The sequence below is a fragment of the Podarcis filfolensis genome (genome assembly GCF_964270895.1).
Source record: "Podarcis filfolensis genome assembly, chromosome: 6".
In the NCBI taxonomy this organism is placed as follows: Eukaryota; Metazoa; Chordata; class Lepidosauria; order Squamata; family Lacertidae; genus Podarcis; species Podarcis filfolensis.
This window is the reverse complement of record NC_139609.1, coordinates 20,595,342-20,622,535: the sequence shown is the minus strand read 5'-3', so window position 1 is coordinate 20,622,535 and position 27,194 is coordinate 20,595,342. Positions and strand designations below refer to the sequence as shown.

Below are 27,194 nucleotides of genomic sequence, written 5' to 3'. Positions count from 1 at the left end.
CCCCATATTTCCCTTCTTACTTCTCTAATTGGGGGAGGGAGTGACATAAATGGGCTGTTGCTGGGCAATAAATTAGAATTTTTTAAGCCATACTGATATAAAAATAATTGCACCGCCTACTAAATTATCTGAGTTTGTGTCTGAGATTAAATGACTGGACTAGTCAAATAGATGATTCTTCTGTACCAACACTAAGTGGTAAATAAACTTATCCTAAGTTCCAAACTGAGCTAAACATACATATACAATGCATGATTTTGTAAAACCTATTTATTATTAACTCACAACTTGATAATTTCTGTTATTTTTTATGTAACAGATTTTAGGTTATTTAAGATGAAGTATAAGGAAAGAAATGATGCCTTTTCATTTTTTACACATTCCAATAGTCTCTCTTTCAAATATAGTTCTGTCAGTTTTCAAAACATATTCAGATTTAGTATTGGCTAGCTGCAAGACTGGAAAGTGTCTGAATTTTGGCCTTGGCTAAATCTTCTGAAACAACTTGCACCATGTGTTCTGTAGTTTTCTTCAAATTGTTTGCAGTCTGTATAACATCATCCAAAGTGGAGCTTAATATCTGTTAAGGGGGAGAAAAAACTCTGCTTGTAATTAACATCACTGATTGGACTAGGGGGGAAAGATCACTTGTTTCATTGTAAGGAAAATGTTCAAAGATTTCATTTCTTTTTCTGTAGATACAAGGCTCCCCCCTTACCTTTGAATGTGTCTCCTTGATGTGCCTGTTTCTCAGACCGCATACTGGCCTTCCATGAATATTCCTACTAGGGAGGTATTGTGGTGAAAGGATAATAGTATCATGCATCCTTGAGTAGCGAGTTTGGGGAATATGTAGATTTTGTCTAGAGCGTAACAAGAAATCACAGGCATATCATATTGATACACAAAAACACATTCTATGCTTAACAGCTAGTGTCTGCTTGCTAGTTCTAAATTAATTATACTACTACTAAGCCCACAAGGGCACCACAAAAGGCTGAATTCAAAAATTACATTTTTTGTTGTGATCTTAAAAGTATTGGCATGCATTGCTGCAAATAAAACAAACTTGCCCATGAAAATTACAGTTATAAGCTAGGGTTATAAGTAACTTGGTTTTAAAACTGATGATGCATGTTACCTGTCACATAGCCTTTCTATAAACTCTTCTGGTTGTTTCTTTGTATATCTCCTTTGAAGGTTGATGCTTTGCTTCTGTGAACTAGCTAAAAATATTTTTAAAAAATATTTTAAAAAAATGCAATTAAACAAGTTCACTACATTACCTGGTCCCTGCTCCAGCCTACTATTAAGCAATGATGATTAAATGTTTCAAACACAAGTATAACTGCTCTTTTATTTGTAATTAACACCTTAGAAAAGGAGTCACACAGGGTGTGACAAGCTTCTAAGGCCATTAAGGCCATTTTCTATATGCAAAAAGCAGGATGTGAAGTGGCTCCACTGAGTATCACAGCTTTTGAAAGGGCATGGGTCATTCCCTTTAACTTCTCTTTTGTTTAAAAAACTGTCTGAGATTATGTGCATTTTGTTTTTCCCTTTCAAGAAAGAAATGTTTTTGGTATTAGCTTATGCTTAATTATTAACTGTACGGTAAATCAAGATTTACCACTCTCACAGTCATCACTTTCCTTAATATAACTCTTTCTTTGACTGCCTTTCCAATCTCTTTGAGAGAAGTCTGTTGAAATAAAAAGAAGGCGAAAGAAAGTAAAACAGCAACTTAGCCCAGAGTCAGTCTGTATTTTTGTACATAGCTTAAGTGTTCTGAAGACTTTTGTGGAAACTACCAAAAATAGGTATTTTGTCTTCCAGAGGAAAACTGCAGATTTTGAGTGATTCAGACTGTGATGTAGTTATGCAAAAATCGTGATTTGTATATTTTTGCATTGTGTGTAATCTGCATTCTCATGCAGATTAATTTGATTGTACAGCTGATTTAGGCTTGCTGTTCTTGATTCAACAAGCGGAATGGGCACAGAAGTATGATAATACCACTTTGGTGTCTTCAGCTAAATTCGTATAAAGATCAAAATTGTGTGTTAATTATATCCAGAATTATCCATATACTATACAAAAGAATACCTTACAAAAATTATTCTACCTTCATTTTGTTCTTGTAGACCCATTGTCCATGATCCATGACTTTTAATACTCTTTTCCAGACATACTTCACTGCTTGAACTGTCTAGTAGGTGTGAGAACGAAGTGTCTTCGGTGTCACTACCTAACACCGCACCCCAAGTTAAACAAACATGTTAATACATATGTAATGCATTGGCCTTAGAAATGTAAGGCTTGCTTGACTTCGTTAAAATCTGTGATGACTGCTGCCATGTCAGTTACGTCTCTTGGAACAACTGAAACACTTAACATATGTATAAAATTTTTATATATTCATGGAATTTGCACCTTCCCTTTCATCCACAAACAGTCCAAAGGAAGCTTACAAGGCCCAATGAGGCCCTTCTTTGTGAGCCTCCTCCACGGGCCTTATCTGTGGTAGCACCCTGTTTGTGGGATGCTCTCCCCAGGGAGACTTGTCTAGTGCCTTCATTATGTATCTTCAGGAGCCAGGCAAAAGCATTCCGTTTCTATGGGGAGAATCCCATAAGATGGTACTACTGTAGAAAAGGCTTTTTGGTTGCCACCTGCCTAACTTCAGAAGGGCGGTACACATGTAGATTCACCTCTGATAAAGGTATTGATGGCTGGATTTAAATGAAAAAAGATGACCCTTTAGATACCATGGCCCTTTGCCATTTAGGGTTTTAACTGAGCTAGGAGGGGAAAATCAGTCAAGGTCTTCTAACGCTGGAGTAATAGCAGTCTGTACCAGTCAGTCATCAGAACCAGCTGAAGCATTAATTGAGCCCTATGTTACTAAGAATCCCATAACCTTTTAGTGCTATACTTCCAGTTGGACAACCAAGGAAACTCACTGTTGAAGTTTAAAATGCATCTAGCTGAACATGTGGTTTCTTTTGCCTGAATGAGATGGTTGTTTTTGATTGGGACCATGGGAGTGCACAGGTGCATTGCCCTGATAAATTTTTTATTTATAAATACTTACATATACTTAAAGATGTACAGTGATACCTCAGGTTAAGAACTTAATTTGTTCCAGAGGTCTGTCCTTAACCTGAAACAGTTCTTAACCTGAAGCGTGCTTTTGCTAATAGGGCCTCCTGTTGCTGCTGCACCGCTGGTGTGCGATTTCCGTCCTTATCCTGGGGAAAAGTTCTTAACCTGGAGCAACCACTTCCTGGTTAGTGGAGTTTGTGACCCGAAGCATCTGTAACCTGTAGCGTCTTTAACCCAAGGTACCACTGTATGCATATGTACACACACACACACACGTACGTATATTGATCTTTTTTATGTGACAGTACTCATTGATACGGGGGCACTAGCGCATCTTTTTTTGCTGCCTATAGCAGCTGTTTTTTGCTGGAAACTACAGAACTTGCAGTTTTCTTTTCCCTGTTCTAGCACCATTGTATCTCCCCAAAATCTGCTTCTGAGGATCTAGCCCTCCAGATCATATTTTTTTTGGGGGGGGGAGCTGCGACAAGAAAGCAGAAGCCCAGTCTTGCTACATTCAATCACACCCATTGACTTTAACTGACATCAGATTATTGTAATGTTTACTAGAGAAGCTTAGTAGTTCACACTAAAATTCCAAATAATGTGAGGCCTTTTGTTAATATTACTAAAACTTAAGTACCTGATAAATCTAAATCCATCGCTTTTCCTTCTAAGAAGATAGAGTACCTTTCACAGTCTGGCTTTTCTTTTATTTTCCTGTGTTCCATTTTTTTATTTCTATGTTGGAAACAGATAACACAGGAGAGGGGCTTAATTGTACGTTAACAATCAGCACAGAGGTTCTTAACATTGCAGTCTTCTACTCGTCTACTCAAAATTAAATCCTACTGAATTCAATGGGACTTAGTCCCATGTAAATGGGTTTAGGATTGCACCCTATGAGAAATATCAGGGATTTGTGCCTCAACATGCTGAGAGTGCACATTTGGTTTGTGTAGAGTTTAGGTTTAGCAGTGTACATACTAACCTGCTGGAAGAACAGGGACAAACTTGTCTACTTGATAACTGTATTTTCAGTCTAGGATGTATAATAATATGATCCTTTGCAGGATTCCTCAACTCATCAAGAAACCTGTGATCTGAAGGATAAGTTAAGCTTCCTATGAAAAAATGTATATCAGAAAAAATGGATTAGTGGGTGATACCTATTAGAATTATTTTGCTGGTTTTTTTAAAACTTATATACATTTGCTGATTTATCTTTCTGTACCTCGTTCTTTCAATATAGTCGCGTTGGATTCTTGATTGCTGGTATTATATGGATTGGCTGGGGGTGGAGATCTCATTTCCCAATAGCTTAAATTACTTATGGGGTAAAAAATAAAATATGAGCACAATGCATGTCAGAGAAAGGATCAGCACAATATAAAGGACATAACAATGTCACCCTTGCTTCCATAATTCTGTAATCACATTTTAAGCATGAGCCCCAGAAGCAATGAGCCCTTTTGCAAGCCAGCACTGTTGCGTCAAAAGACCCCCTCACAAAAACATGTTATTGAGGCGCCAATTCCAGATACTCTTTAAAACACTATTAATCATTCCCAGTTATCAAAGCTATAAAGAAACGTGAAACTGCGCATAAGCAATGCAACAGTATAAACCTGGATCATGTATAGTTTTAAAACCCATAATTTAATAATTCTCTACATCTTCCCTTAGTTTTCTCTTCTACTAAACTAAAAAGCTCTAAACATTTTAGTCTTTCCTAGTAGGGATGGTGCTCCATTTTGTTTAGGGAAATTGCAGCTGATGTGCGTTTTCTTTTTGAAGTTTCTTTTTCTTATGTCCTTTTTTATTATGGTATCTGGTCAGAGTCTGAGAAAACCTTTGTTTGGCTTGTTTGAGCTAAAGTGTATTTCTGTAATACCAAGTCTGGATTTGCTATGTTGTGTGTTTTAGATGTGCTGATCTGTAAATGTTAATATCTGTCTACAAGTTTGCAAAATCCTACGAGTAATTTGTGATGTAGTGACTAGCTGTTGCAAATTATTGTTTCCATCAGCATGACATTGCAGATCATGTGCTTCAGGAAGGACCATAGATAAACAGTAAGTTCTGTAAACTTTGTCATGTCTGTTACAAATTAAAATTCAATTGCTCTATGTGGGGAATAACTGCAGTCAACATGACTCATATCATTGGCATTGGTCGCTAGCAACTATTGGGAACTGAGAGGTTTTGATTTGATGGTGGCTGAGATTGTGACAGTAGCACAAATGCTGGCATCTTTCAATAGAGGCTTTAATTTTTACAGCTTTAATTAGACAGGTGGACTATAAAGTCTACCCCTGCACAAAAATAGGCAATTAGTGATGTGAAAAAAAATGTATATTTTTATTTGAAAATAGGAGATTGTGTTGAATAAGACTTGTTTTGGTTATGAGCGAGAAGTGACAAAGAGGGAAGGAGAGTGGTTAGAATAAGAAGGGGCGGGGCAAAATTGGTGGTGCCAAAGGAGTCAATTGATACTCAGTTGCCCAAGGGCACACAACCTGAAGTTGGCCTTGTTGCTGATCATACAGTGCAAATGTGTTACAGTTGGAATAGTTGAGAAAGTATATTTTGGAACCTCTGAGATTAAAACTTACCCATCTGTGTTTTCTTGATCACTGTAATCATTTTGATTTCCTCTGCCTAGAAGTGGTTTGTGGGATTGTAGTCCTCCAGCCTTTTTAATGGGTGAAAAGGAGCAGTGCTGCTATATTACAAAACACAATACATTAACAAAGAACTCTTATTACTTACATCGTGAACACCTGCTGCATTAATGCACATTGTTCCTTGTACATTTATTTGAATGACAGCAATTGAATTTTCTTATGATGTTAGCCTAGTCAACAGTAATTAAAGTCAACAGTAATTAATTAGAACCATCTTAGTTTTATCAAGCTGATAAAACAATAAATTAAGAATCAAATTGACTTACATGAGTAGCTTGCTTATTTGCTGGGAGTCCTGATTTTTCCAGAGGATTCACTATATCTTCACAAGAATGTTTAGTTTGCAGCTCTAGCTGGCTAAGGGGAAAGCAAAATTCTGTTTTATTAAATGTGTCTTTAATAATAACTCCTTGTAATTTTGATATTTTAAAAAGCATTTAAAAACAGGTTATAAATTCACTAAACAACTGTTTGCAGATCTGAGGGAGGCACAGAATGAATTGGTACAAATGGGAAGAATAAAGTTACATTCTGTGGGTGAGATCCAACATGAGTGGGTATCTGTTCGTACAAATCTTCTTCTACAGACATCTCCCATGCAAACAAGTTTTCAAAATATGCTCCAGAGGGGATGTGAGTTGGAACTGGAGGAACAAGAAGAGAATCCAAAAGTCCGATTGCACAAGCAAACAGACATAATTGGATACTGTCCTGTGTGTTGCCCTATACGTCTTCAAGTCTGTATTTCACATTTATAAGGCTTTTTTCAATATGCAGCCGTTTCAATGGATGTTGCTTTATAACGAGCCTTTTAATACTAATCCTAGGCGCGTTTACATGGAAATGTTTAAGTGAACTCAGCTGGAATGGTCTACACTCCAAAGAAATGTACAACCAGCTCTATGAACCCAAGAAAGGTTGAATGTATGTTTCTGAAAAAGAGCCCTCAATGCTGCATAGTAAACTACTTAGAAAAAAAGGTGAGTTTCATACAAAACAACTTAGGATATGGCATGGAGCTGATTGTTTTACATTGCATATATATTTCAGTCTTTATTATTATTCCAGTCACAGATCAGCCACTAAATTACAATCAAACAAATAGAATTTTACAGTTTACAGGCCAGCAAAAAACTATTTGCATAGGATATGTGTGTGTGTTGTTGCACATTCAGTCACACTAGAACGAATTGTTGAGTACTAGTGTGGCTGGTAAGGTGCTTTAATCATCTAGTTTCTACTAATACATGCTGATGCACAGAGGTTTCCCACTTTGGTAGTGATATCGTTAGTGGAGGAACATGTTAAAATTATAGGATCTGCTTGGGAATATAGGTAAAATAGTCAAATAGAATGTTTGCATATATGTAAACACTTGGTCATACCTAAGGTAGTTCTTTGGACCTTAGTCAAAACATTTATATTTGGCCTGTCAGAATACCAATGGCCAAAATGATGGGCTCATGCACACACCCTTCACATACAGCTTTACTTCCAGTTTATAGTTTAATGCTCAATATATCTTGCTGTGAGATCTGAGTTGCCAAGCTATGGGTAGTGCTTGCCCTCCAAACCAGAACTGTAAAACCACTTTCCAAATATGGGTTGGCGACCGCAAGCACTAACCATAGCATACCAATTCATGAGGAAAAGCATGCAAGTATTTTATATGTTTTGTGCCTGCTAGGCCATTATTTAGAGATCTGCTGAACTGAGCAAATAGTTAACACATTATGACCCATTTAATAGTCAACTTCTATGGATAATACTTACTTCTGATGAAAGGGATGGTATTGGCTACCTTTGTTAGATTGCTGATACATTCTCTGTGGAATCATCTCCATAGCCTGACTTTGATTGTCTCCATACTTTTTATTCTTAGCAATATTCACGCCAGAAGCAGTCTTTTGTGGGGACTCACTAATGTTTGAAATCGCTGGACTCTATGAAAGAACCACAGGGGAAATGGATATTATGACCTACTGAAGAACTTGCTACATTCACAGCAATTTCACAATGTTGGAGAGTTCTGCATATATATATACATACATACATACACATATATATGTGTACACACACACACACACACATATATATATATATATATTGTAAAGGGAATTGGGGGTTGCTCGTGCGTAAGGGGGCTGCTGCTCTAGGCAACGTTGTCTGGCTAAACCTTTCCCTGGCTGGACAGCCCTTTCTCCGTCGCTGTGTCAGTCACTGGCAGAATCCGTCAGTGGGCGTTTCCTGAACTTCTTCCAACATATAAGCTCTTTGACGCCAAGTCTCCGCCTAGCCTCCCTGCGCGGAAGTCTTCTGCGCAGAGTGGGCGTGGCCAGCGGAGGTCCTGGGCTCTCCCCGCTGGTCTCTGTGGAAGAGTCTTGGAGCCATCTCTCCGAAGTCCTTCCCTGCTCCCCTTTCTTCCTGGTGTCACGCCGATTTCCTTCCCCAAAGGAAGTGTTCTCTCTCTCCCTGCTGGTCCCTTCTCCTGCATCGTTGGGGAGCCTTACCTCCACTCTTGGCTCCGATGGCAGTTCCCTGACATATATGTACCATTTTCATCTGCAAAACCCACTTTGCATGCCAACCAAAAGATCTGAATAACTTAAAAAATATTGTAATTTTCACTCCTGTTAATTAAGGAGATTCAAGATGACCTTAACAGGGTGAAGAACTGGGCCCAAACTAACAAAATGAATTTCAATAGATACAAATGTAAGGTTCTACACTTAGATAGGAAGAACCAACTGTACAAATATAAGATGGAGGACACCTAGATTGCCAGTAGTACATGTGAAAAGGACCTAGGGGTCTTAGTAGACCACAAGCTTAACACAAGTCAACTGTGTAAGGCAACAGCAAAAAAAGCTAATGCTATTCTAGGCTGCATCAACAGAAGTATACTGTCCTGATCAAGGTAAGTCATAGTCCTGCTCTAGTCTGCCTTGGCCAGACCACTCCTGGAATACTGTGTCCAGTTCTGGGCATCACAATTTAATAAGGATATTGACAAGCTGGAATGTGTGCAGAAGAGGGGAACCAAGATGTTAAACAGTTTGGAAACCAAGCCTTATGAGGGAGTTGGATAAGTTTAGCCTGGAAAACAGACTGCGAGCAGACATGATAGCCATCTTCAAATATCTAAAGGACTGTCACATGGAAGATGAAGCAAACTTGATTTCTGGCTCCAGAGGCTAGGATCTGAACCAATAGCTTCAAGTTACAAGAAAGTAGATTCTGACTAAACATCAGGAAGAGCTTTTTGACAGAGCTGTTAGACAGTGGAACAGACTCTCTCAGGAGGTGGTGGCCTCTCTGTCCTTGGAGGTTTCTAAGCCAAGGTTGGATGGCCACCTGTCATGTATGCTTTAGTTGAGATTCCTACATTGCAGAGGGTTGGATTAGATGAACCTTGGGGTCTCTTCCAACTCTACAATTCTATTATTCTAAGAGGTTCATAGTTTTGAAGTAATTTCTTCCCTAATGAAATAGAAGGAATCCACATGTTAAGTCTAAATGTCTACAAAACATCTAAAAACCAGGATTAATTAGCTACTGCCTCTAGACTGAAGAGTCTTGTGCAACTATGGTAATGTTATTAACACACAGGCTTATAGCTAAACCAGGAAAATAATATTTCAATACAATTTAGCAACAGTCATACCAAGGAGCACAATTTGATATATACATATCTGGAAGAGGTCCAAAGGCCTGCTGTTAGCTTAAAGCTAAACTGCATGATCCTGTGGAGGAGACAGAAAGTCAGAAGGTCTAAACCTGAAAACTTTCAAAACCTGAAAATCCAGTGAAATGGGACTGGTGAATTAGAGGGGTGTGGCACTATGACAGTATTGCTACATTTTGAGTGCATGTATTGCCACTCTAACATTAATTCAATCATGCAATCTCAGTGAAGATAATGTGATATAAAACAATATGCTTTGTTCTTTATTGGGACTTAATGGTTTACCTCAGAACGACTTGAATAGGGAGAAGCAGATTCACAGGGTGTGCATGATGGTGATGTTACAAAAGCAGAGGAACGTGGGCTGCAGGCAGTCTTATCGATTTTCTCTTTGATATCTTCAAGCAGCATCCCAAGCTTAAATATCTCCCCCTCTACTTTTCTAAATCCAAATAATATAAGATACAAAGTTACATTATAATATTGATACATGCTTCTTGTCCTTATCATACTATTTGAGATACAATGGGCTAGTTAAGGAAAGGAAATGTCAAAAATCACAGTATTCATGCCACAGTGCCATATCCAACACTGCAACTCCACTGGCGCAATGGATTTCTGTGCATGTAGCAGAACTTTCTCTTCCTCTCCTTACCCTTCCAGCCTCCTGCATGCCCTCACAATCAGCTCAGGAGGGTTGGGGAAGTCCCATTGTACCAGCAGAATCCCACTGGCACAGCACGGGATGCAACCCACAATGTTTAACATGCACTGAGTACAGTGATGTTTGAACTTCAAAATAAGGGTTGCAATCATGAAAAAGGTGAGTGCTGCTAGCCACATCTTAAGGTTGGATGCAGATAAAAAAGGGCTCGTTATTAATAATGTCATATGCAGGGAAGCTGCATGTAGTGACACACATCAGACATAGTTACACATTGAGAGGTGAATGGGAAGGAGTACAACTATCTATCCTTCACTCCTCTGAATAATGTCGTATTTCCATGTACAGGATCCTTCTGCACAGCCTTTCCTGCAAATTCCTTGTCCCATCTGGATGGATCACTTCCTCATTTTACTCCCAGCTTGCCTTACCCCTTAATTTTTGGAGGGGAAAAGTGCGTCCTATAGAGCGAAAAATACGGTATTTCTTGTATCAGCCTGGGAGGCATTTGCAGGAGAGAATTGGTGGGTGACCAAAAGTAAAGTAATTTTTGATGTGCGTCCCAATAATTTTTTAACATAAGCAAGCTCGTGAATGTAAGATTTTTTAAAATGATTACATTATTAGTGTATTATTGTTTTTTAAAAAATACTTGACCTGTTAGGATCAAACTCTCCGATGCTCATTGATGGGTACATAGGATGTTGATGCCGAAATGCACCATGTTTCTCCTTTGTGGCTAAATAATTCCATTCCAGCTTGTATAGTTGCTCCTTTAAAAGCCTTAAAAGCTTCACAAACAAAATTTGTAACCTTGGTGTTATTTGACAGTTTTTCTATAGGTTAGTAATTGAAATATTCAGTGCTGTCCTTAAACATGCCATGGACACAGCAATAGCTTCAAACATAACAAGATAAACATAACATGAATAGCTAAAGTAGTTTACACCAGTCTTTTAAAACGTTTCTTATATTTAACTGAATGCCTGTTTTGTCAAAATGTTGTACTCAAACAATACTGCTCTACCAAGAACTCTATATGTCTGTGCAGGTGGCATTCTGGCATGTGTGAACTGCCCTGTACACTTCAGTGGAAGAGTACACACGAAGAAATATGCATATGGAGCTGCCTCCTCTGCAGAAGTGAATGAGGTGCCGCTTTGGGGTATATAATTTATGTAAGTATCTTTACTTACTATGTTGAAATAGTTTTTGTAAATTTCTTTTAAGCCACCCAGAGATTTCTTTTGCAGTAGGCAACTAAGAAATTTGATTAATCTTAATCTATGGGTGCTTTACATCTGTGGCCTGCAGGGTATACTTAAACAAATGCCTTCACTCCCCTTCAGGAAAATCTCCCAGTTAATTCTGAAGGTAATTTAGGAATTAAGGTAATTGAAGGAATATATTCAAATTATAATTGCTTTTATAGCAAGACCTGTGGTCATAAAACTGCTCCATTAAGACTGCAGTCCTAAACAGCAGGGGTGGCTAATCAGTGCCCTTTCATATGTTGGAATTCATCTCTCAGCAAGACCGATGGTCAGGGATGATAGAAGCTGTAAACCAACAATATCTGGAGGGCCATAGGTTAACCACCTCTCCTGTACAAACTTGTAGAGAGAGTATGATATTACAACTTCACATGATTCTGAGATGATGAAAATGATTTATTATTAAGCACAGATTAAGGTAACTGAACTTAGTTCCCATTTAAATCTATGACATGTAAGTCGTGACTCACCTGTCTCACTTATTTCAATGGAAACTAATTTTAACTGATTTAAGCAGCAATTTTTATACTTCATTCTGAGTAGAAGATGTAGAGAATAGTGCTGCTATTCTAGATTTCATACATTTTATTTTTACATATAGTTTTTCAAAAACAGAGTTTTAAAATGTAACAATTTTGTTTTCAAACACAAAAAAAGGTATTCACCTGATGGCGTTCTTCCACTGGGAATACATCCTGTGTAAGACAGTTAGAAAATGTTTCCACCTTTAAGAAAAAGGGATGCATTTCATTTAAGCTTTCAGATGGAGTATTAAGAAAAACAAGGTGTTTGTTTCAAATATATATTGTATTTAAAAAAGAACTATTTGTATTACTTTTGATTTTAGCTCTTCTGACTGTTCCTTTAACATCTGAAAAAGCTTTTCTTCTTCTGTAACGTTTTGCAACAGAGGTTGATTCCCAGATGATTGTCTTGCTGCATCAGCTGAGGGTAATGGTGAGATCATTCTTTGCGACTGCAGTTCTACAGAACAATATGACAAAAGTGCTAATGTGATCTGTATGCTATTTCCTTCATATAGTGTACAACAGTAAACAGGCAGAACAGCGGTGGCTTAAGCTGAGGCCCTCCAGATGCACTCCAGTTCCCGTCAGTTTAGTCCAATGGTCAGGGAGTTGTAGTTAAACAACTTCTGGAGGGCTATACAAGTAAAATAATAATTGTATTCTAAGTATTTGAATAGTCCATTTGAACTACCTGAGAAAGGTGACTGGGAGAAACCAACCATGGGCTTCACAGGGACTGTTACAGGTAGAACTGTAGACATTTCTGTAGTTATTCCAGGACTTTCTGATTTAATGCCAGGATTTGGTCTATTTTGATTTGAGCAAGGAGGTATCTGTTAAAATATACAAAAACACATTGTGAAGTACAAAATCAGCACCCACAATAAAAACATTCACTTGCCTTTATCTTTATGATACCCCACCCCCACCCCAAGCATCCACCGGCCCAAATAATAACTTGGTAAAATTAGGCAAGCGATATCCAAACACCAGTATATTTTAATTTATTTAAAAGATCTATATACCACTCTTCAATGGAACTTTCAGGGCTTACAAAAACAAGGTAAAATACATAGCAAATTGATTAGACATCTTAGGTCATTGAAGTTGGGTGGTGGAAAGGAGGAGTCGTCACTAGGGTTGTTCAAACATAGCCATGGACTAGGGTTACTGTTTATACCAGCTATACTCAAGGAAAATTAGCTTGTTCCAGTGCATCTGCTCTAGGAAGAGTGAGCGCACTATATTCCATAAAATACTGAAGCAGAGAAATAAATAAACCACAGTATGAAAAACAAAACAAAAAATTTCCTTCCAGTAGCACCTTAAAGACCAACTAAGTTAGTTCTTGGTATGAGCTTTCGTGTGCATGCACACTTCTTCAGATACACATCTGTATCTGAAGAAGTGTGCATGCACACGAAAGCTCATACCAAGAACTAACTTAGTTGGTCTTTAAGGTGCTACTGGAAGGGAAAAAAAATTTTGTTTTGACTATGGCAGACCAACACGGCTACCTATCTGTAACTCACAGTATGAAAGTATGCATATTTATTTAACAAGAACTGCATTCTGTTTGACTACAAGGAAACCTAAGTGGTTTACAAAGATATAAAATAAAGCATTAAAATTCTGTATAAAAAGTGAATAATATATAAAAAGATTTAAATCAATGGTAGCTAAAAAGAGATAAAACACATGTAATTTCTACATGTCTGGGCAGCCTTGCACATGTTTTAAACAGACACTAAAAAGAATACAGAATGTGCTTGCAATGCATTATACCATGCATGCATAAACAATACATTTGTATTCAAAAAATATATTAATATTTTGTAGCAAGAAAAGATATTAAGAAAAACTGACTTCATGTTATAGAAGACTTACCTTTGTATTAAATCTTAGATGATCAATATGATTCTGAGCTTCAGCTTGTTTTGTCAGTAGCTATTATTTCAATAGATATAAAAAAGAGAAAACAATAAACATATATTGTATATGGAAAGCAAAAATAGCAATTGACTGTGAGCAATACTTTTCCCATAGCCAAGGTCATTCATTAATGTTCTAGCTGCTTAGGAAAAATCTATATTCAAATAGAGTAAGCGCTGTAAAGAAAACAAAAAATTGGCCAGGAAAATCCTCATAGAGAAGCTAGGCTCAGGAGATACTGGATGCTATTACACTGGGAGATGATTGCTGGATATAATGGGAACTCTGGAAAAAGTGGCTAATGGTGATAATGCATCTGAAAGGGGGGAAATATAGATTTTGGGCTAGGAAGCAGTGCTATGAGCAAAGGATAAGGTTAGGGTAGAAAATGCAGTCTGGGATCCAAACTGGTGCTTGGGCTCATTAATAATAATATTACCTTTTCCCATAATGAGAGTATATAGGCAGATTACAACTAAAATAGAAACTACTAAAACTACTAAAAACATATAAACTACTAAAAGATATAAAAATCAATAATTTAACAACAGGAGTAGAATTAAAATATATACATATAAAAGATCACATACAGATGGTTACATGAAAGGGGCTTGTGCTAATGAAGAGGAAATACCGGTATCTTATTGCTATAATTTCTTCAGTGCCAATATTAACAAGGCAGTATACATAATCAAAATGATATACAATACTATACAAGTTTCAATAAGTTTTTTTTACATAGGAGTAGATAATGTGTATACCACCATCTAAGAAGATAACAAATGTTTTTCTGGATATACAGTATTACCCCTTGGAAAGCTCAGGTTGGTAGAAGTTTCCCAATCAGTGCATACTGCAGGATGGTTAGACTGGAGATAATGGCTTGGATCTTAACAACTGCCATTATCATCCTTTCCAATATAGTCCCCTGAAATTCCAAAAAGCTGGCCAGGGAACCTCTGGAACTGTATGGGGCATGGCACATAGAGTGGGGAAGCAGCAGAAATCATGGAATGACCCTTTTATGGGTAAAAGTGCTTCCTATTTGCAGTAGGTCTCCTTTCAGTCCAGCCCACATGTAAATTCTTCAGCACAAATGTAAGGTATTAGGCTGCACTCTTCACTTTGCACTCCAGCTAATATTTATTCTTTTACTTTTAAGTCTCACTATGCTCATAGGGTTTACTCATTAGAATAAGCATGCTTAGGGTTGCCTCCACAGATTAGAGGAGTCTCTCTGGTTTTTGGTTTTACATTTAACAAAAAAATAAAAGGTAGGCATTCAGCTTATGGACTAGTTTGCTGTAAGCTCATGGTTAGTGAGGAGAGACTGAGTCCTAGTTTGGATGAAATGCTAAGAAATCAGCGTGGCAGCAAAACACCACCAAAGGAGCTGCTAAGTTCTTTCTAAGAGTTCACCCATTTGCATGGTCCCACTAAGTCAAAGTTTAGTGTGTTGCACAAACCAGTGTCTAGAGACACACAGAAATCTGTGGCTGGCTGAGTTGTTACAGGCATAATAAATACACCCAAGATTGTGCATGGCTATCAATGGCAATTCCAATTATGTGCAATATCACCTTTTATCTACCTCTAGTTGTTGGTCTAGTTCAGGTGTGCTAATTCCCTTTTCTTCATTCTTGGTTGCAACAGAGTCCAAAGAATTCATTGCTTCTAAAACATCTTTCACAACTTCTGATTTACCAAGCAAATTTGGGGTGTGTGTGGTCTTTTTAGGTATAGGGCATGAGTTGCTATTTTTTCCTTTAGGTATTTTGACCTTTGGAGCAACCTTAGAAAAATCAGGAAGCTGATAATGAACCTGACGTTGACCATTTTTGAGATTATGCGAAGTTGTTGCCAGAAAATATTTGTGCTCTTGGTACACATCTTTAGGGGTTGAGAAATAATGGAAGTCTTCATTAATTGCATGTTCTTTCTCAATTACAAGTTGAAGATTATCTTCTTTACAATCTTTTCTGTCACAAGTGGGATTCACACTTTTATCCATTACAAACTCCTTAACTTCAGTCAAATCCCAATTTTTGTCAACTGATTCAAATTTTACTTCTCTTTTTGAATTACAACATTCGAGATTTTTTCCTTCTTCCTTTGGTAAAGATATTGTACTTTCTGAAATCTTAATTTTATTTAGGATAGTTTCATCAAAACTTTCAGTAAATGATATCTCTGGGAGAGTCTCAGAATCAATCAATTGGCACAAATTTGATAATTCCTCTTGGGGAAAATGGCGTAAAAGGACATCTGAAATGTTTGAGTTGGATAGATGTTGATTTCTTCCTAAACTGTTAACATCCCAAGCAAGTAACTCCTCTGTTGCCTTGGGAGATTCCATGTCATTTCCCCTTTGCAGTGTTGCCAGATTTATTTTTGTTTCAGGCAGTTGTGTTTTGCAGTCTGATTTTTCTTTTGAATGACAGCTCATGTGAGAAGGTGTCAAGGTGAAAACATGCTGAGATCCATCTTCTACACAAGTGGAATTTTCTAGGTTTGGTGAATCACACTTGTATTGACATGTATCTTGTAGATCTCCATCATAAGGCAGATCTTCTTGCTCATCATCAGTATTGTCTTCAGGGTAAAGCATATCAAATACTATATTATTGGCTTAGCCTTCATACAGTTAGACTGTTCTTACCTACAATACCTGCTCATATTCTGAGCATATTCAATATGACTTTCACTGAACGTCAGCTTTCAAATTCTGAAAGATTTGAGAGAACATGCACATTAGCTGAACTAAATAAAACAGTACAATAAACTTGTAAGTCTTCCTTTTCCCTACTCTAAAACTTTCTGGAGTCCATTTCACATACAGTACTCCTTATAATTAATGCAATTAAAATCTTTGGGGTTGCCTAAGGATCTAACCTAGGATGAAGGAAAATTATATCCACAATCAATAGTGCCAGTTAGCTGCAGCTTAACTAAGGGTACTGCTTTCCTGAGGTGTTGGCAATGTGGAGCAAAAATCAGTTCCCTTATCCACATGATGTAGGGATGCCCTGTTATAAGCTCCTGTTGGAGTGAAGTCTTGGTAATTATTTAGTCCCAGAAACCTCCCTACATTTCAAAAATATACATGTTTTGCTGAACTACACCTCCACTATTTGAAATTTATCAGTGGCTCATGAACACTGAGTTATGGATGCATAACTAAACAAATAGTACTTCAACACTGGGATGAAAAGTTGCTGCCTTCCATACAGCTATGGATTAACAATGTGCAAGCCCTGTCCTTATTTGAGACAGCAAGGTTTCAATGTGAACATTAAAAAAGGAAATAAGAGAGAACATCTGGTGATATTTTATCAAGACAATCCTATATACTCTTGTCTGAGGTAAATCCACTGAAATAAAAAAAATTGATTTCTTTTTTTGTCCCAGGCACTTTTTTCAAACAGAACACTCTGACTAACCTGCATCACCTGATAAATTTTTATTAGCCCAAAATTTTACATTAACTGGACAAAAGAGCACTCTTTATGTGAATCTGAATGGCTTGGGATATCTGTAGATCTACTTCTGTGTATATTCTAAAATGAAAAGTGCATTTGAAGTATAATTTTACTCCTCACCCCCAGAGGTCTGGCTTTGGGTTAGTTTACATGAACCTAGCCATTTCTTAGTTTCTATATATGCAAACCAACACATTTTGCTTGGCTACCAAAGTAGCTCGGAACATCAAGCATTTGTCAAATGCTGGACAACTTTGCTAGAGTCTAAACTGCTTTGGGGTCTAAGTTACAGCTTGTTATATATATCCTCTGGCAAATGCATGTAAACAGGCAAACAGAATGTAAATTACTACACCTTAAATATTTATTTCATGCCTGCCCCCCGCATCTTTCAATACACACATCCTGCTCATTTCCCATTACATCTATAAAACAGAAACAGTACATATACTTGTACAGAAAATATTAATAGTTAAATTGACAATGCTCCCTTATACTTACACATCACAGGCAAATGTCTGGCTAATTTCCTAGGCAACCAGTATAATAGCAAATTTCTTGGAACATTTTCTGTTGCCTACTACCAAACAGTTAAGACTCAGACACAGCAATGCTTTTTCATAGTGGATATATTTAATTACATAAGCTGTAACCTTATATTGAGCCTAGCAAACTGGAGTAGCACAGTATCTTTATAAAGGCAACAAGACACCTTGCTATTTATTATTCTGGTTTCATCCTGCTATTGTTCAGTGGGATCACAAAGGGAATATAGAGTAACAAGCCATCATTTTCCAGTCCTGGGTGGGAATGTCAGAATGAGCCTAGGCTCACTTAACAACTAACTTTTGTTTTCATTGGGACCTATGAAGGAGTATTTCGAATGGGTATTGGATTTCTTCTGAAGCCTTTAATGTCTTAAATCTGTTTATTCCACCTACACAGTGGAGACTTTTAATTATTTATATGGGAAGGTCCATGCAAGTTAATTATTTACTATTATCATGGCCATCATCTGTTACTGCTTCTTAAGATCAAAAGCAAATATTTGCATCCTGAAATCTTTATAAATTATCTAGACAGGCAATCTCTAGGAATGTTTCACATTAGCATGGCTAAGAGGGAGTTGCAAAGGGAGGAGGAGACGCTGTGCATTCATTTGAAAATCCTCAAAGGTATTTTCCATAATTACTTTGTTTTGTATTCTAGTCCATTAGAATCTTCTTATGAGGAGTCCCTTTACACATGGAAGCTCAGTTTCTTAAGCACTAGGAATTAAAAACGTCAGTGACATAGTTTAGGAAAGCAGAAGGAGGAAACACAGGCATCCTGATAATATCCCTTCAGCACCTGCGGAGGTGCAAGCAAATATATAAAAGGATGTCACATAGAGGAGGGAGAAAGGTTGTTTTCTGCTGCTCCAGAGAAGCGGACACGGAGCAATGGATCCAAACTACAAGAAAGAAGATTCCACCTAAACATTAGGAAGAACTTCCTGACAGTAAGAGCTGTTCGACAGTGGGATTTGCTGCCAAGGAGTGTGGTGGAGTCTCCTTCTTTGGAGGTCTTTAAGCAGAGGCTTGACAACCATATGTCAGGAGTGCTCTGATGGTGTTTCCTGCTTGGCAGGGGGTTGGACTCGATGGCCCTTGTGGTCTCTTCCAACTCTATGATTCTATGATTCTATTCTATGATTCTAAGCAGAGGCTTGTTTTGCAGCATCCTGTGTAAGGTATGCATGACAGAGTCAGACTGCTCTATTCCACTTGCTTATAAAAAAAAGAATATTTTTGCTAAAACTCTTAGTACTGTACATGATTATTTATTGCATTTATATCCAAATAGCTCAAAGTGGTGTAAATGGTTTTTCTTTCTTCCAATTTATCCTTGCAACAACCCTGTTAGACTGAGAGAATGTGACTGACCCAAGGTCACACAGTGGTTTCATGGCTGAGCAGATATTTGAACTCAAGCTCTAGTCTGTTTATACACTTGTAAGATAAACTATGGCTGATGTAAGTAAACTAGCATCCAAAGCATAACACACCTTGTATCTCTTCATATATATATTTAGCTGTACTCAAGTTCCAGATGCAGCCTTGCTGCTAGACAATATCAAGCTTCCTTGATGCACCAGGTAAGCATGCTTTCTGATGAGCACATCCCATGTGCTGAGTGAGAATGATGGGTGTGTTCCCATCTCCACCCCTTCCTGTATGAATGTATTAAGCTCTATTGCCAAAGGCTTGAGGCAGGCAACTATAATTATTTTATACTGTCCCTCCCTTTCTCTGGCAGTAGAGAATGTATAATGTTCCTTAGCCTACTTCACATGGTAAAGGGCAAAAGTATTTTTACTGCATATAGGGAGACTCTTCAAAGGCAGCTTGACCCAATATTAGGCGTTTGGTGATTCATATGGGGCCTTCAGTTTCTTGGTGCATAGGCAACAGGAAATTCTTCCCACCAGGAAGGATGAACTAATCATCTATAGATTATTACTTGTCTTTTGCAGCAACGTTAAAGTCAATCCTATTTATTATGGTTTGTGTTTTTATGGACTACAGTCCACACCTCATCAGATAAATGAAAAACTTTTCATTTCCCTCTTTCTTCACTGTTTACAACCCCCAACATCATCAAATCAAATAGTGATTAGTGTTTGGGGCAGTAAACCAAAAACAAAAGCTGCTCGCTGCCTCAGCGTGTAACTGAGATGAACACTTTATGCATCCGATGATGTGGGCTACAGTCCACGAAAGTTTATGGTAATAAATCTGGTAAAGTCTTTAAGGTGCCACAAGACACCTCCTTGTTTTTTGCTCCGGGCTTTACGATAGTTTTCCCGGTCACCGTGTGTATACGGTGTCTGGTTTTACACAAAAGATAGGAGTTTTTATTCCGGAATGAAATAATCCGGAATAAAGATTTACACCAGTAAAGCATCGAATGCACTTTAGAGGGCGGGGTAATCACGTCTTCTGAGTCCACACTAAGTAAACCCTCTCGTTATGGAAACAAATACTCAACTGCTCCAGCGCAAACCCCCTTTCCTCGAAGACAAAGTACCTTCTGCCCCTGCTCGCTCTCAATACTGTAACTACTTTCCTTCAAATCAAATCCCGACCTAAGCGACTGTCAGCTTTTAAACCAATGAAAAGTGGAGCAGGCCGAGGCGAAGGGGGGAAAAAACCCCGCCCCGCCTCACTCGCCTTCTCATTGGCCAATGCGAAAGATGCGGGCGGCGGCAGTTGAAAGATTACACCGTTTAAACGGGAGGAAAGGACATCTCGGTACAGCGCATGCGCTCGCGGGCGGCAGTTTTTCCCTCCCACCCCTTTTCCCGTCACTCAACCAAGCAGGCAAAAGCATGGTGGGGGTTGGTTGGGGCGGGGCGAAGGGAGCTCGATGGTGCATTGCTATTGGCTGGGACGGTTCAGAGCGAAGCGTGTTTGTGTGTGAGAGTGCGCTCGCGTGGGGTGGGGGCGCCCCTCCCTTTCGGGGCGCTGCTGCTTTGAGCCACCGAGCTTCTCGGCGGGTCCCCTTTAGTGCCTTACCCTCGAAGGGGCCGGGAGGCGTCGGACGGGGCGAGCGCCGAGCTCGAGGAGGCCTGGCAAGCTGCTCCGGGTGGATGAAGCTTTCCTGAGGGAAGAGTGGAAGTCGCCCGCCCTCCTTCGGGGGCTCCCCCTAGCCCGGTAACGTGGGGGGGCGCTGCTAATGGCCGGGGGGGGGACTTCACAAGAGCGGGAGGGGGGTCCTTTGTGGGGAAGGGCGAGGAATCCACTGACTGAGACCCGCGCGGCGGCGGCGAGGCGAAAACACGACGGAGCAGCTACGGTGCTTGTTTGTGAGGAGAATACAGAGTCGGGGTTTTTCTTTTTTTTTAAGGGGAGCCATTTTGAGGAAATCCTTACGGGGTCAGGCATCGATCCGCGTGAAGCCCTTGGCTGAAAGCGGAGCTTCTTGTCGATATACAGTATATATATATTATAATCAGCGCCAGGTGTGAGGGAGCTTTCCAGCAAGCTGGCCGCAAGTACCTCCGTGGAGATGTCTCTAGGGCTAGGTAAGAGAAGCAAGGCAACCCTCGGAATACCAGATACAGACAAGCAGCGAAACGAGGTTCCCTCTTGTGTGGGAGAAAAGTTGGGGGCTTCTGCCATCAGTTTAGGTATTCAGCTGTAGGCCTGCTTTCCCTCCCTTGTACTTTTCAGGTTCTGCCATCCCTCTGTATTGGATGCCACTTGGGTTGCCTCCTTGAAACTCCCTATTCATCTTTGCTTAAAGTTGCATACAAATATCCCAGTCTCTGTGTGGTATTTTGGGCATAAAGAGGACCTACTTCAGCACCTGAACAAGAATAATTGGGCAGTATGCCTTCGTTGGATGCACTATCCTTCAGATTGTTTCATTGCAGGAATGGAGTGTTATAGGTGGTTGTCATTTTCCCTAAATGAAGTTGCTTGTGCCTGTGTATAAAAAAAGGATTAAATACTCTGCAACTATTTCAACAAGTGTGTTCTTATTTATATTGTGTTGTTCAGTACTGGATTAGTATTATTTTCAGTGCTTTAATTCAATTTATATGGGTAGCATTTCATCCAAGCATACAGAAATAATTGTAGGTGAACCACAGGGAGCTGAACTCACTTGCCATCTGTTCAAGAACCATAAGTAAAAAGCAGGTGTGCCATTGCCAGTCAATGAGGCAATTATTGGACCTCATCCATATTTGGAATTTACTGGCATCCCCATAATAACCACTTGAGCCCCCTGAAAAGTTGCTTCTGAAGATGGTAGGAATCTCCTTTGGAAATGCTCTCTCCTCCTTGACGAGGCTCTTCAGGTCCAGGGTTTAAACAACTTTATTTTTACATATGTTTATATAACCTAAACCAGCTTCAAAGATTGCTTACGGGAATAATTTATTAGGAGATGGACTGTTAGCACATCATAATTCAATATGAAAATATCCTATTGGTTTCTTGTTTTAATTTTTTTAGGCTGCCTTTCAGGATGAAGTCCTGTCTAGGAGGCTACAAATATTAAAAGATAAAATAGTTTCAGTAACATAACCTCATTTAAAAATACAAATTGCAAATATCAGAAATGACAATTTACACCACATTTTGAACCAGAACAAAAATTAATACTGATCAGTAAATCTAATAATAAACCAATAAGAATGTTCAAAAAGATCATCTAGTCATACAAAATAAGTAAGACTTTAGCCCTTTTGGAGACCAGAATGGGGCTAACTGTAAATCCCTTGGGAGGAAGTTTCACAGATTAGATTCATTAGGGTTGCCTTGCAAACTTTTTTGGGACGGGGCATATTTGGAATTTTGAGAAAATGCACTGGTGCCAGTCACAAAATGGATGCTATGAGGCCATGGCATAATACAAAATGGTTGGCATATCAAAAAACCCAGAAAAAGACAGGACCGCTAAGTCGTGCAGAGAAACACCTCCAACAGTGGGGGAAGAGAGAAGCTCTTTGCACTTCTCTGTTCAGAATGGATGGGAGGGTAGTTGTGCAATCCTGGCATCCAATGAAATATGGGCATGTTTCAGGGTGTGTTTAGTGTAGGAGAGGCTCAGCCAGTGTACCTGAGCATGAAGAGCAAACATTTTTTGTACTTACTGTGGATTTTTTAGTGGATATTTACAGATACCTTTTGTGGGCACCATAGGAGAAACTGGCAGGTGTGATGTTGCCTTTGGGCATCATGTAGGTTACCTACTGCGGGGCCATGACAGAGAAAGCTCTAGTGCCTGCCAGTCTAATGGATCTTAATAGTAGTCCAGTTGATCTTTGGGCACAATCAGGTTCAGGTGGGGGTAATCAATCCGTCAAATAGCCCAACTTAAAGCGGCTGTCAAAATGAACATTTTTAAATGTATTGTTTAACTTCCGTTTGCTTACTACCTACAAAACAGGTTTTCATTGAATATTAAAATATGGAGTTATGTACTGAGGCAGAGCTTTCTAAACACTGTGTCGCGACAGGTTAGTGTGCCAGCTACAGTACGTAGGTGTGTTGTGCGAACACTTCCCGCACTCCTCCCGGGGCTGGAAAGGGGTTAGTTTAACCTCTGGTTTGCTAGTAAAACTGAATTACTGTGTCGCTGAATGATGCATATCTAAAAAGTGTGTCACCAACATGAAAAGTTTGGAAAACTGTGTACTAAGGAATACAGTATGTGACTTTAGGAACAAACTTCCCACAGTCTATGACACAGCTTTGCTGAGGGTCCAGTCCAACTACATACTGCTGCAAAAAACTAAAAATGTTGAGTGGTAGCTGAAGCAGAGATAGAAAAGTCTTTTTCACTTTTTATGGGGAAATTTTATTATTATTTTTTTAAATGTAGCTGTTTGGCAGTGTTAAAAAAACCACAAACGTGTTGCAAGCCAAGCTTGAAATCTCCTAATTGAAATATAAATGGGAGTCATATTGACAGTACGTATCACATTAGTTTAAAATTTAGTTATTAAACACGTGTTTATTAAAAAATAATAATGGTAGAGCTAGTCTTCATTACTCCTACTTACAATTATTCATTTATCATAATGTGCCAAGTGGTTTATAGCCTTTGGTCACAATCCAACACACTGTTGACCATTCCTAAGCCTATTGAATGTAGTTGCCTTAGGTATGCTTAGCTCCATCTTTGTGCATGGTCTTTTTCTTGCTTGTCCTCACAATTCTTGGAGGGCACTTGAGGGGGGTTGTTCCATTTTATAGTAATGGAACTGATGCTGAGAAATAGCATTTTGCTGTCAGGCTACATGTGAATCTGGCTGAATAAGAATTAATAAAACACATTAATTCCGTCTCCTGAATATCATTATTTATGTTACGGTAGCCCATATGTTTCTGTTAGTTTTTCAATGTTGGCATTTTTAAAATGTTGGCATTATTATTCATTCTATCCACGGTAAAGCTGGAGGGAACTTTAAATACGTGATGGCAACACCTCCTGGTGTAATTTCAAGACACTAAACAATAATGCCTCTGTGTGTTACAAGTTTGCTGTAGAGAAGCAGGACTAATTGAGAGATACTGCATGTTCTTTTGGATGCTCTTTGTTTGAACGTTTCAGCCTTGAATTTCTGGTTGAATTGACTTCATTAAATGATCCCTGTGTTGTACTGTTGATGTTGTCTCCCTAGTTCAAATACGCTCTGGGGACATTAATGAGCAAAGTGCTAATTTAGAATTAATTCCATGCTAGTTTAGGGCCGGATTAGGCATTATGTCAATTGCATGAATGCAATTAATGTGCATATTTTTAATATATAAATAACAGAAGGAGTGGTGGTAAGCAGCATTTGGACCACAGGGGTGGCAGTGAGTAGTTTACAAAAGTTTCAACAGCATCAACTGATAATGACACTTTAAAACAACAAAATGTTAGTGTGTTGTATAGCTCTCCATGAGGCCAGACTAGCAGCTATGTCACCTTTGAGGATTTTCCATACCACTATCCCCACCCAGCATTCTGTGGATACTGGGCATATTCAGCCCTTATGCGACTGTTTTTTTTTTTTATATCTCCCATTTAGAGGCTTTTCTTTTAGCAAAACTTGTACATCTGCAAACTTTGAGCTTTACCTGAGTCTTCTGATACATCCCTCTTGTGCAGGGGTTTTGGCTTCAAGAAGATTCATTATTAGACCACTGTTAGTTTATTCAAATTGGTCCCCCCACAACAAGATGTTGCCGTGCATCCCTGATTGTGTGTGTGTTTCCTGAGCTTGTTCCTGAGGAGTTTGAAGAAGTTAGCATCGTGTGTGGGTGCTATGCTTTTAGTTACAGTGCTTTTTAGCTTAGTGCTTGCGAGGTCTTCTTGAACAATTTGGGATGGGACCTGGGGGCTCTTGGGACAGGGGGGAATCCCAAATCAAGTGGGGGAGGATCCACCTAATTTTGGAAGATTTCCCCATTATGCATGAGCCCACCATATCTCAAAAGGAACCCTAAGGTGTGAAGGGGCAGAGCCACTTATGGTATCCTGCTTGGGAAGTAATTATAACTGGTCAGTGATCAGCTTCTGTAATTGAAGCTTAAGGAGACAGGGTGCTTGAAAGCACGTGTGGTCTTCTCCGTGGCAGAAGGAGTTATTATAGAGTTGGAAGTGAACCCTGAGGGTCATCTAATCCGACCCCCTGCAATGCAGGAATCTCAACTATATGATACATGATGACAGATGGTCATCCAACCTCAGCTTAAAGCAGCATTGACTGAACGGGTCAGAAGTAATGCATGCTTCTGAGAGGAGGTAGTCCTGGTTGACTTGAAGGTGATGGCTATGTTACTACTCTTTAAGAAAGCCACACTATACCATGAGAATTGTAACTTGTCTTGTCAATAAGAGGATACAGTGGTACCTCGGGTTAAGAACTTAATTCGTTCCGGAGGTCTGTTCTTAACCTGAAACTTCTTAACCTGAAGCACCACTTTAGCTAATGGGGCCTCCTGCCGCTGCCGCCGCCACGTGATTTCTGTTCTCATCCTGAAGCAAAGTTCATAACCCGAGGTAATATTTCTGGGTTAGCGGAGCCTGAAGCGTATGTAACCCGAGGTACCAGTGTATTTGCCTCTGAACAAGATGTCAGTTTTAACTGTCAAAATTCAAGGCCATGTGCTGTTGCTCTGTTGCAAGCCTGTTTAGTAACCAGGTGACATGTCTGAAAGATTGGGGGGGGGTCAGAGAAGATGAGTCTGGATCAGGTAGATTCCGTTTGATTGGTGTGGCAAATTACAGTCTCTGATTGGCTGGAGGTTCTAGTCAGTGAAGAAAGGGCAGTTAACTGTCACTGTGGAGAAATAACATCATTTGAAAAAATCAGTTGATGGAGGTTTGAGGTAAAGGCCAGCAGAGAAAGGTGGCGTTGGATAGAGGTGAAGTTGGATAGCCGAAGCTTGAATATTAAACTGTTACTTCTTGGTGTGATAACTATATTTTGCTGGTGAAGATCAGAAGAAGTGAGCAGGTGTTGGGCAAAAAATGCTTCTTACTAAAAAGTTTCCGTAAGTTTTTGAAAGCAGCTAAACTGTCCAAGCAGTCAGCTGAGGCTTTGGTGCCAGAGGCAGATTGTACCCAGTAGCTGAAGTGGGTTGTAAAATATTTTTTCTGGAGGTAAAATCCTATTGGAGGCTACTGTCAGCAATAATGTCTCTTGAGTCCTTAGAAATTTATAAAGTACATGAAAGCCCCCAAAATTTCCTTTATGTACAAAGTATCTCTTTAATAATTGTAGTTAATGGTTCATTCTTCCTTCCGTGTTGGTGCAAGTCTCATGCTTAAGCATATTATATCCGCAATGAGGTTTTAAAAGCATTCTAAGAGAATGGGTGGCAGAGGAAAGGGATCACATTGAAGATCTCTGAGTTATTGTTGCAGGGAGTTCCATAGACACTGAAAGATCCAAATTAAAGAAGCACAAATATCTAAACTTGTGTTTATAAAAAGTGGGTAATCCTTTCCTATATGGTTTTATTGCTGCTTTTGAATATTGCTGTTCTCAGTGGTGAATGTTATTGCTTATATAGTTATTTTATTGTAAACTAGAGAACTGAATAGTGAGCTCATTATGATCTAGTCAATGTTTAAATTCCAGATAAAGTTATAAAAATCTGAAATATTGGAGATGGCTGTTCACAACATAATCTAACATCTGGCCTAGATGCCAATGTGCTGTAACATTCAGCCTACCTTCATAGACAAAAATTTGGAAATGCCACTAATAAAGTACATTTAAGTCTGACTTCATTGGAAATAGCTCCTTACTGAGCATACAGGAATTTAAAAGTGCTATATTTTGCCTGGGTTG

The 27,194-nt window shown here is 39.0% G+C and overlaps 2 protein-coding genes across 19 annotated transcripts in view; one reads left to right on the top strand and one right to left on the bottom strand.

The window, feature by feature from the left end:
* Positions 1-255: 255 nt before the first annotated feature.
* AKNAD1 (AKNA domain containing 1) lies at positions 256-20,648 on the bottom strand. 13 transcript variants are annotated; one of them, XM_083620274.1, is made up of 20 exons: positions 20,384-20,620; positions 18,546-18,621; positions 15,466-16,599; positions 13,830-13,889; positions 12,634-12,775; positions 12,251-12,399; positions 12,081-12,140; positions 10,799-10,932; positions 9,763-9,919; positions 7,566-7,735; positions 6,059-6,149; positions 5,721-5,827; positions 4,340-4,434; positions 4,097-4,229; positions 3,749-3,846; positions 2,126-2,248; positions 1,631-1,702; positions 1,142-1,226; positions 719-863; positions 256-580 (listed from the first exon to the last, which is right to left on the bottom strand). In XM_083620274.1, exons 3-20 carry the CDS (start codon positions 16,480-16,482, stop codon positions 437-439), a joined length of 2,982 nt encoding a protein of 993 aa, XP_083476400.1. In that variant the 5' UTR covers positions 16,483-16,599; positions 18,546-18,621; positions 20,384-20,620; the 3' UTR covers positions 256-436. The 13 variants fall into 13 exon arrangements, 12 of the variants coding, with proteins under 12 accessions (XP_083476400.1, XP_083476397.1, XP_083476393.1 ...); XM_083620271.1 differs by having other exon boundaries at positions 5,721-5,830; positions 20,384-20,619; XR_014549555.1 differs by lacking the exon at positions 18,546-18,621 and having other exon boundaries at positions 1,142-1,222; positions 1,640-1,702; positions 5,721-5,830; positions 20,384-20,648.
* A 102-nt stretch (positions 20,649-20,750) lies between these two features.
* GPSM2 (G protein signaling modulator 2) overlaps positions 20,751-27,194 on the top strand; it is a 34,765-nt gene continuing 28,321 nt past the window's right edge. For 2 of the 6 annotated variants that reach the window (XR_014549556.1, XM_083620300.1), the window contains exon 1: positions 20,797-21,048. The gene's annotated coding sequence lies outside the window, so the exon portion shown is untranslated. Of the gene's footprint in view, positions 21,049-26,200; positions 26,263-27,194 lie in introns of those variants that run through there. The other 4 variants (XM_083620298.1, XM_083620299.1, XM_083620301.1 and 1 more) reach the window with 4 other exon arrangements.

Bases quoted from the DNA above. Each gene is read 5' to 3' on its own strand.
- AKNAD1 (XM_083620267.1), bottom strand. From the start codon at position 16,482: ATGCTTTACCCTGAAGACAATACTGATGATGAGCAAGAAGATCTGCCT. The intron at 9,920-10,798 runs GTCAAGTATTTT...ATTTGGATTTAG, and splicing joins GGAGAGTTTGATCCTAACAG to AAAAGTAGAGGGGGAGATAT. The intron at 864-1,141 runs GTAACATGCATC...GTTACGCTCTAG, and splicing joins ATAGAAAGGCTATGTGACAG to ACAAAATCTACATATTCCCC.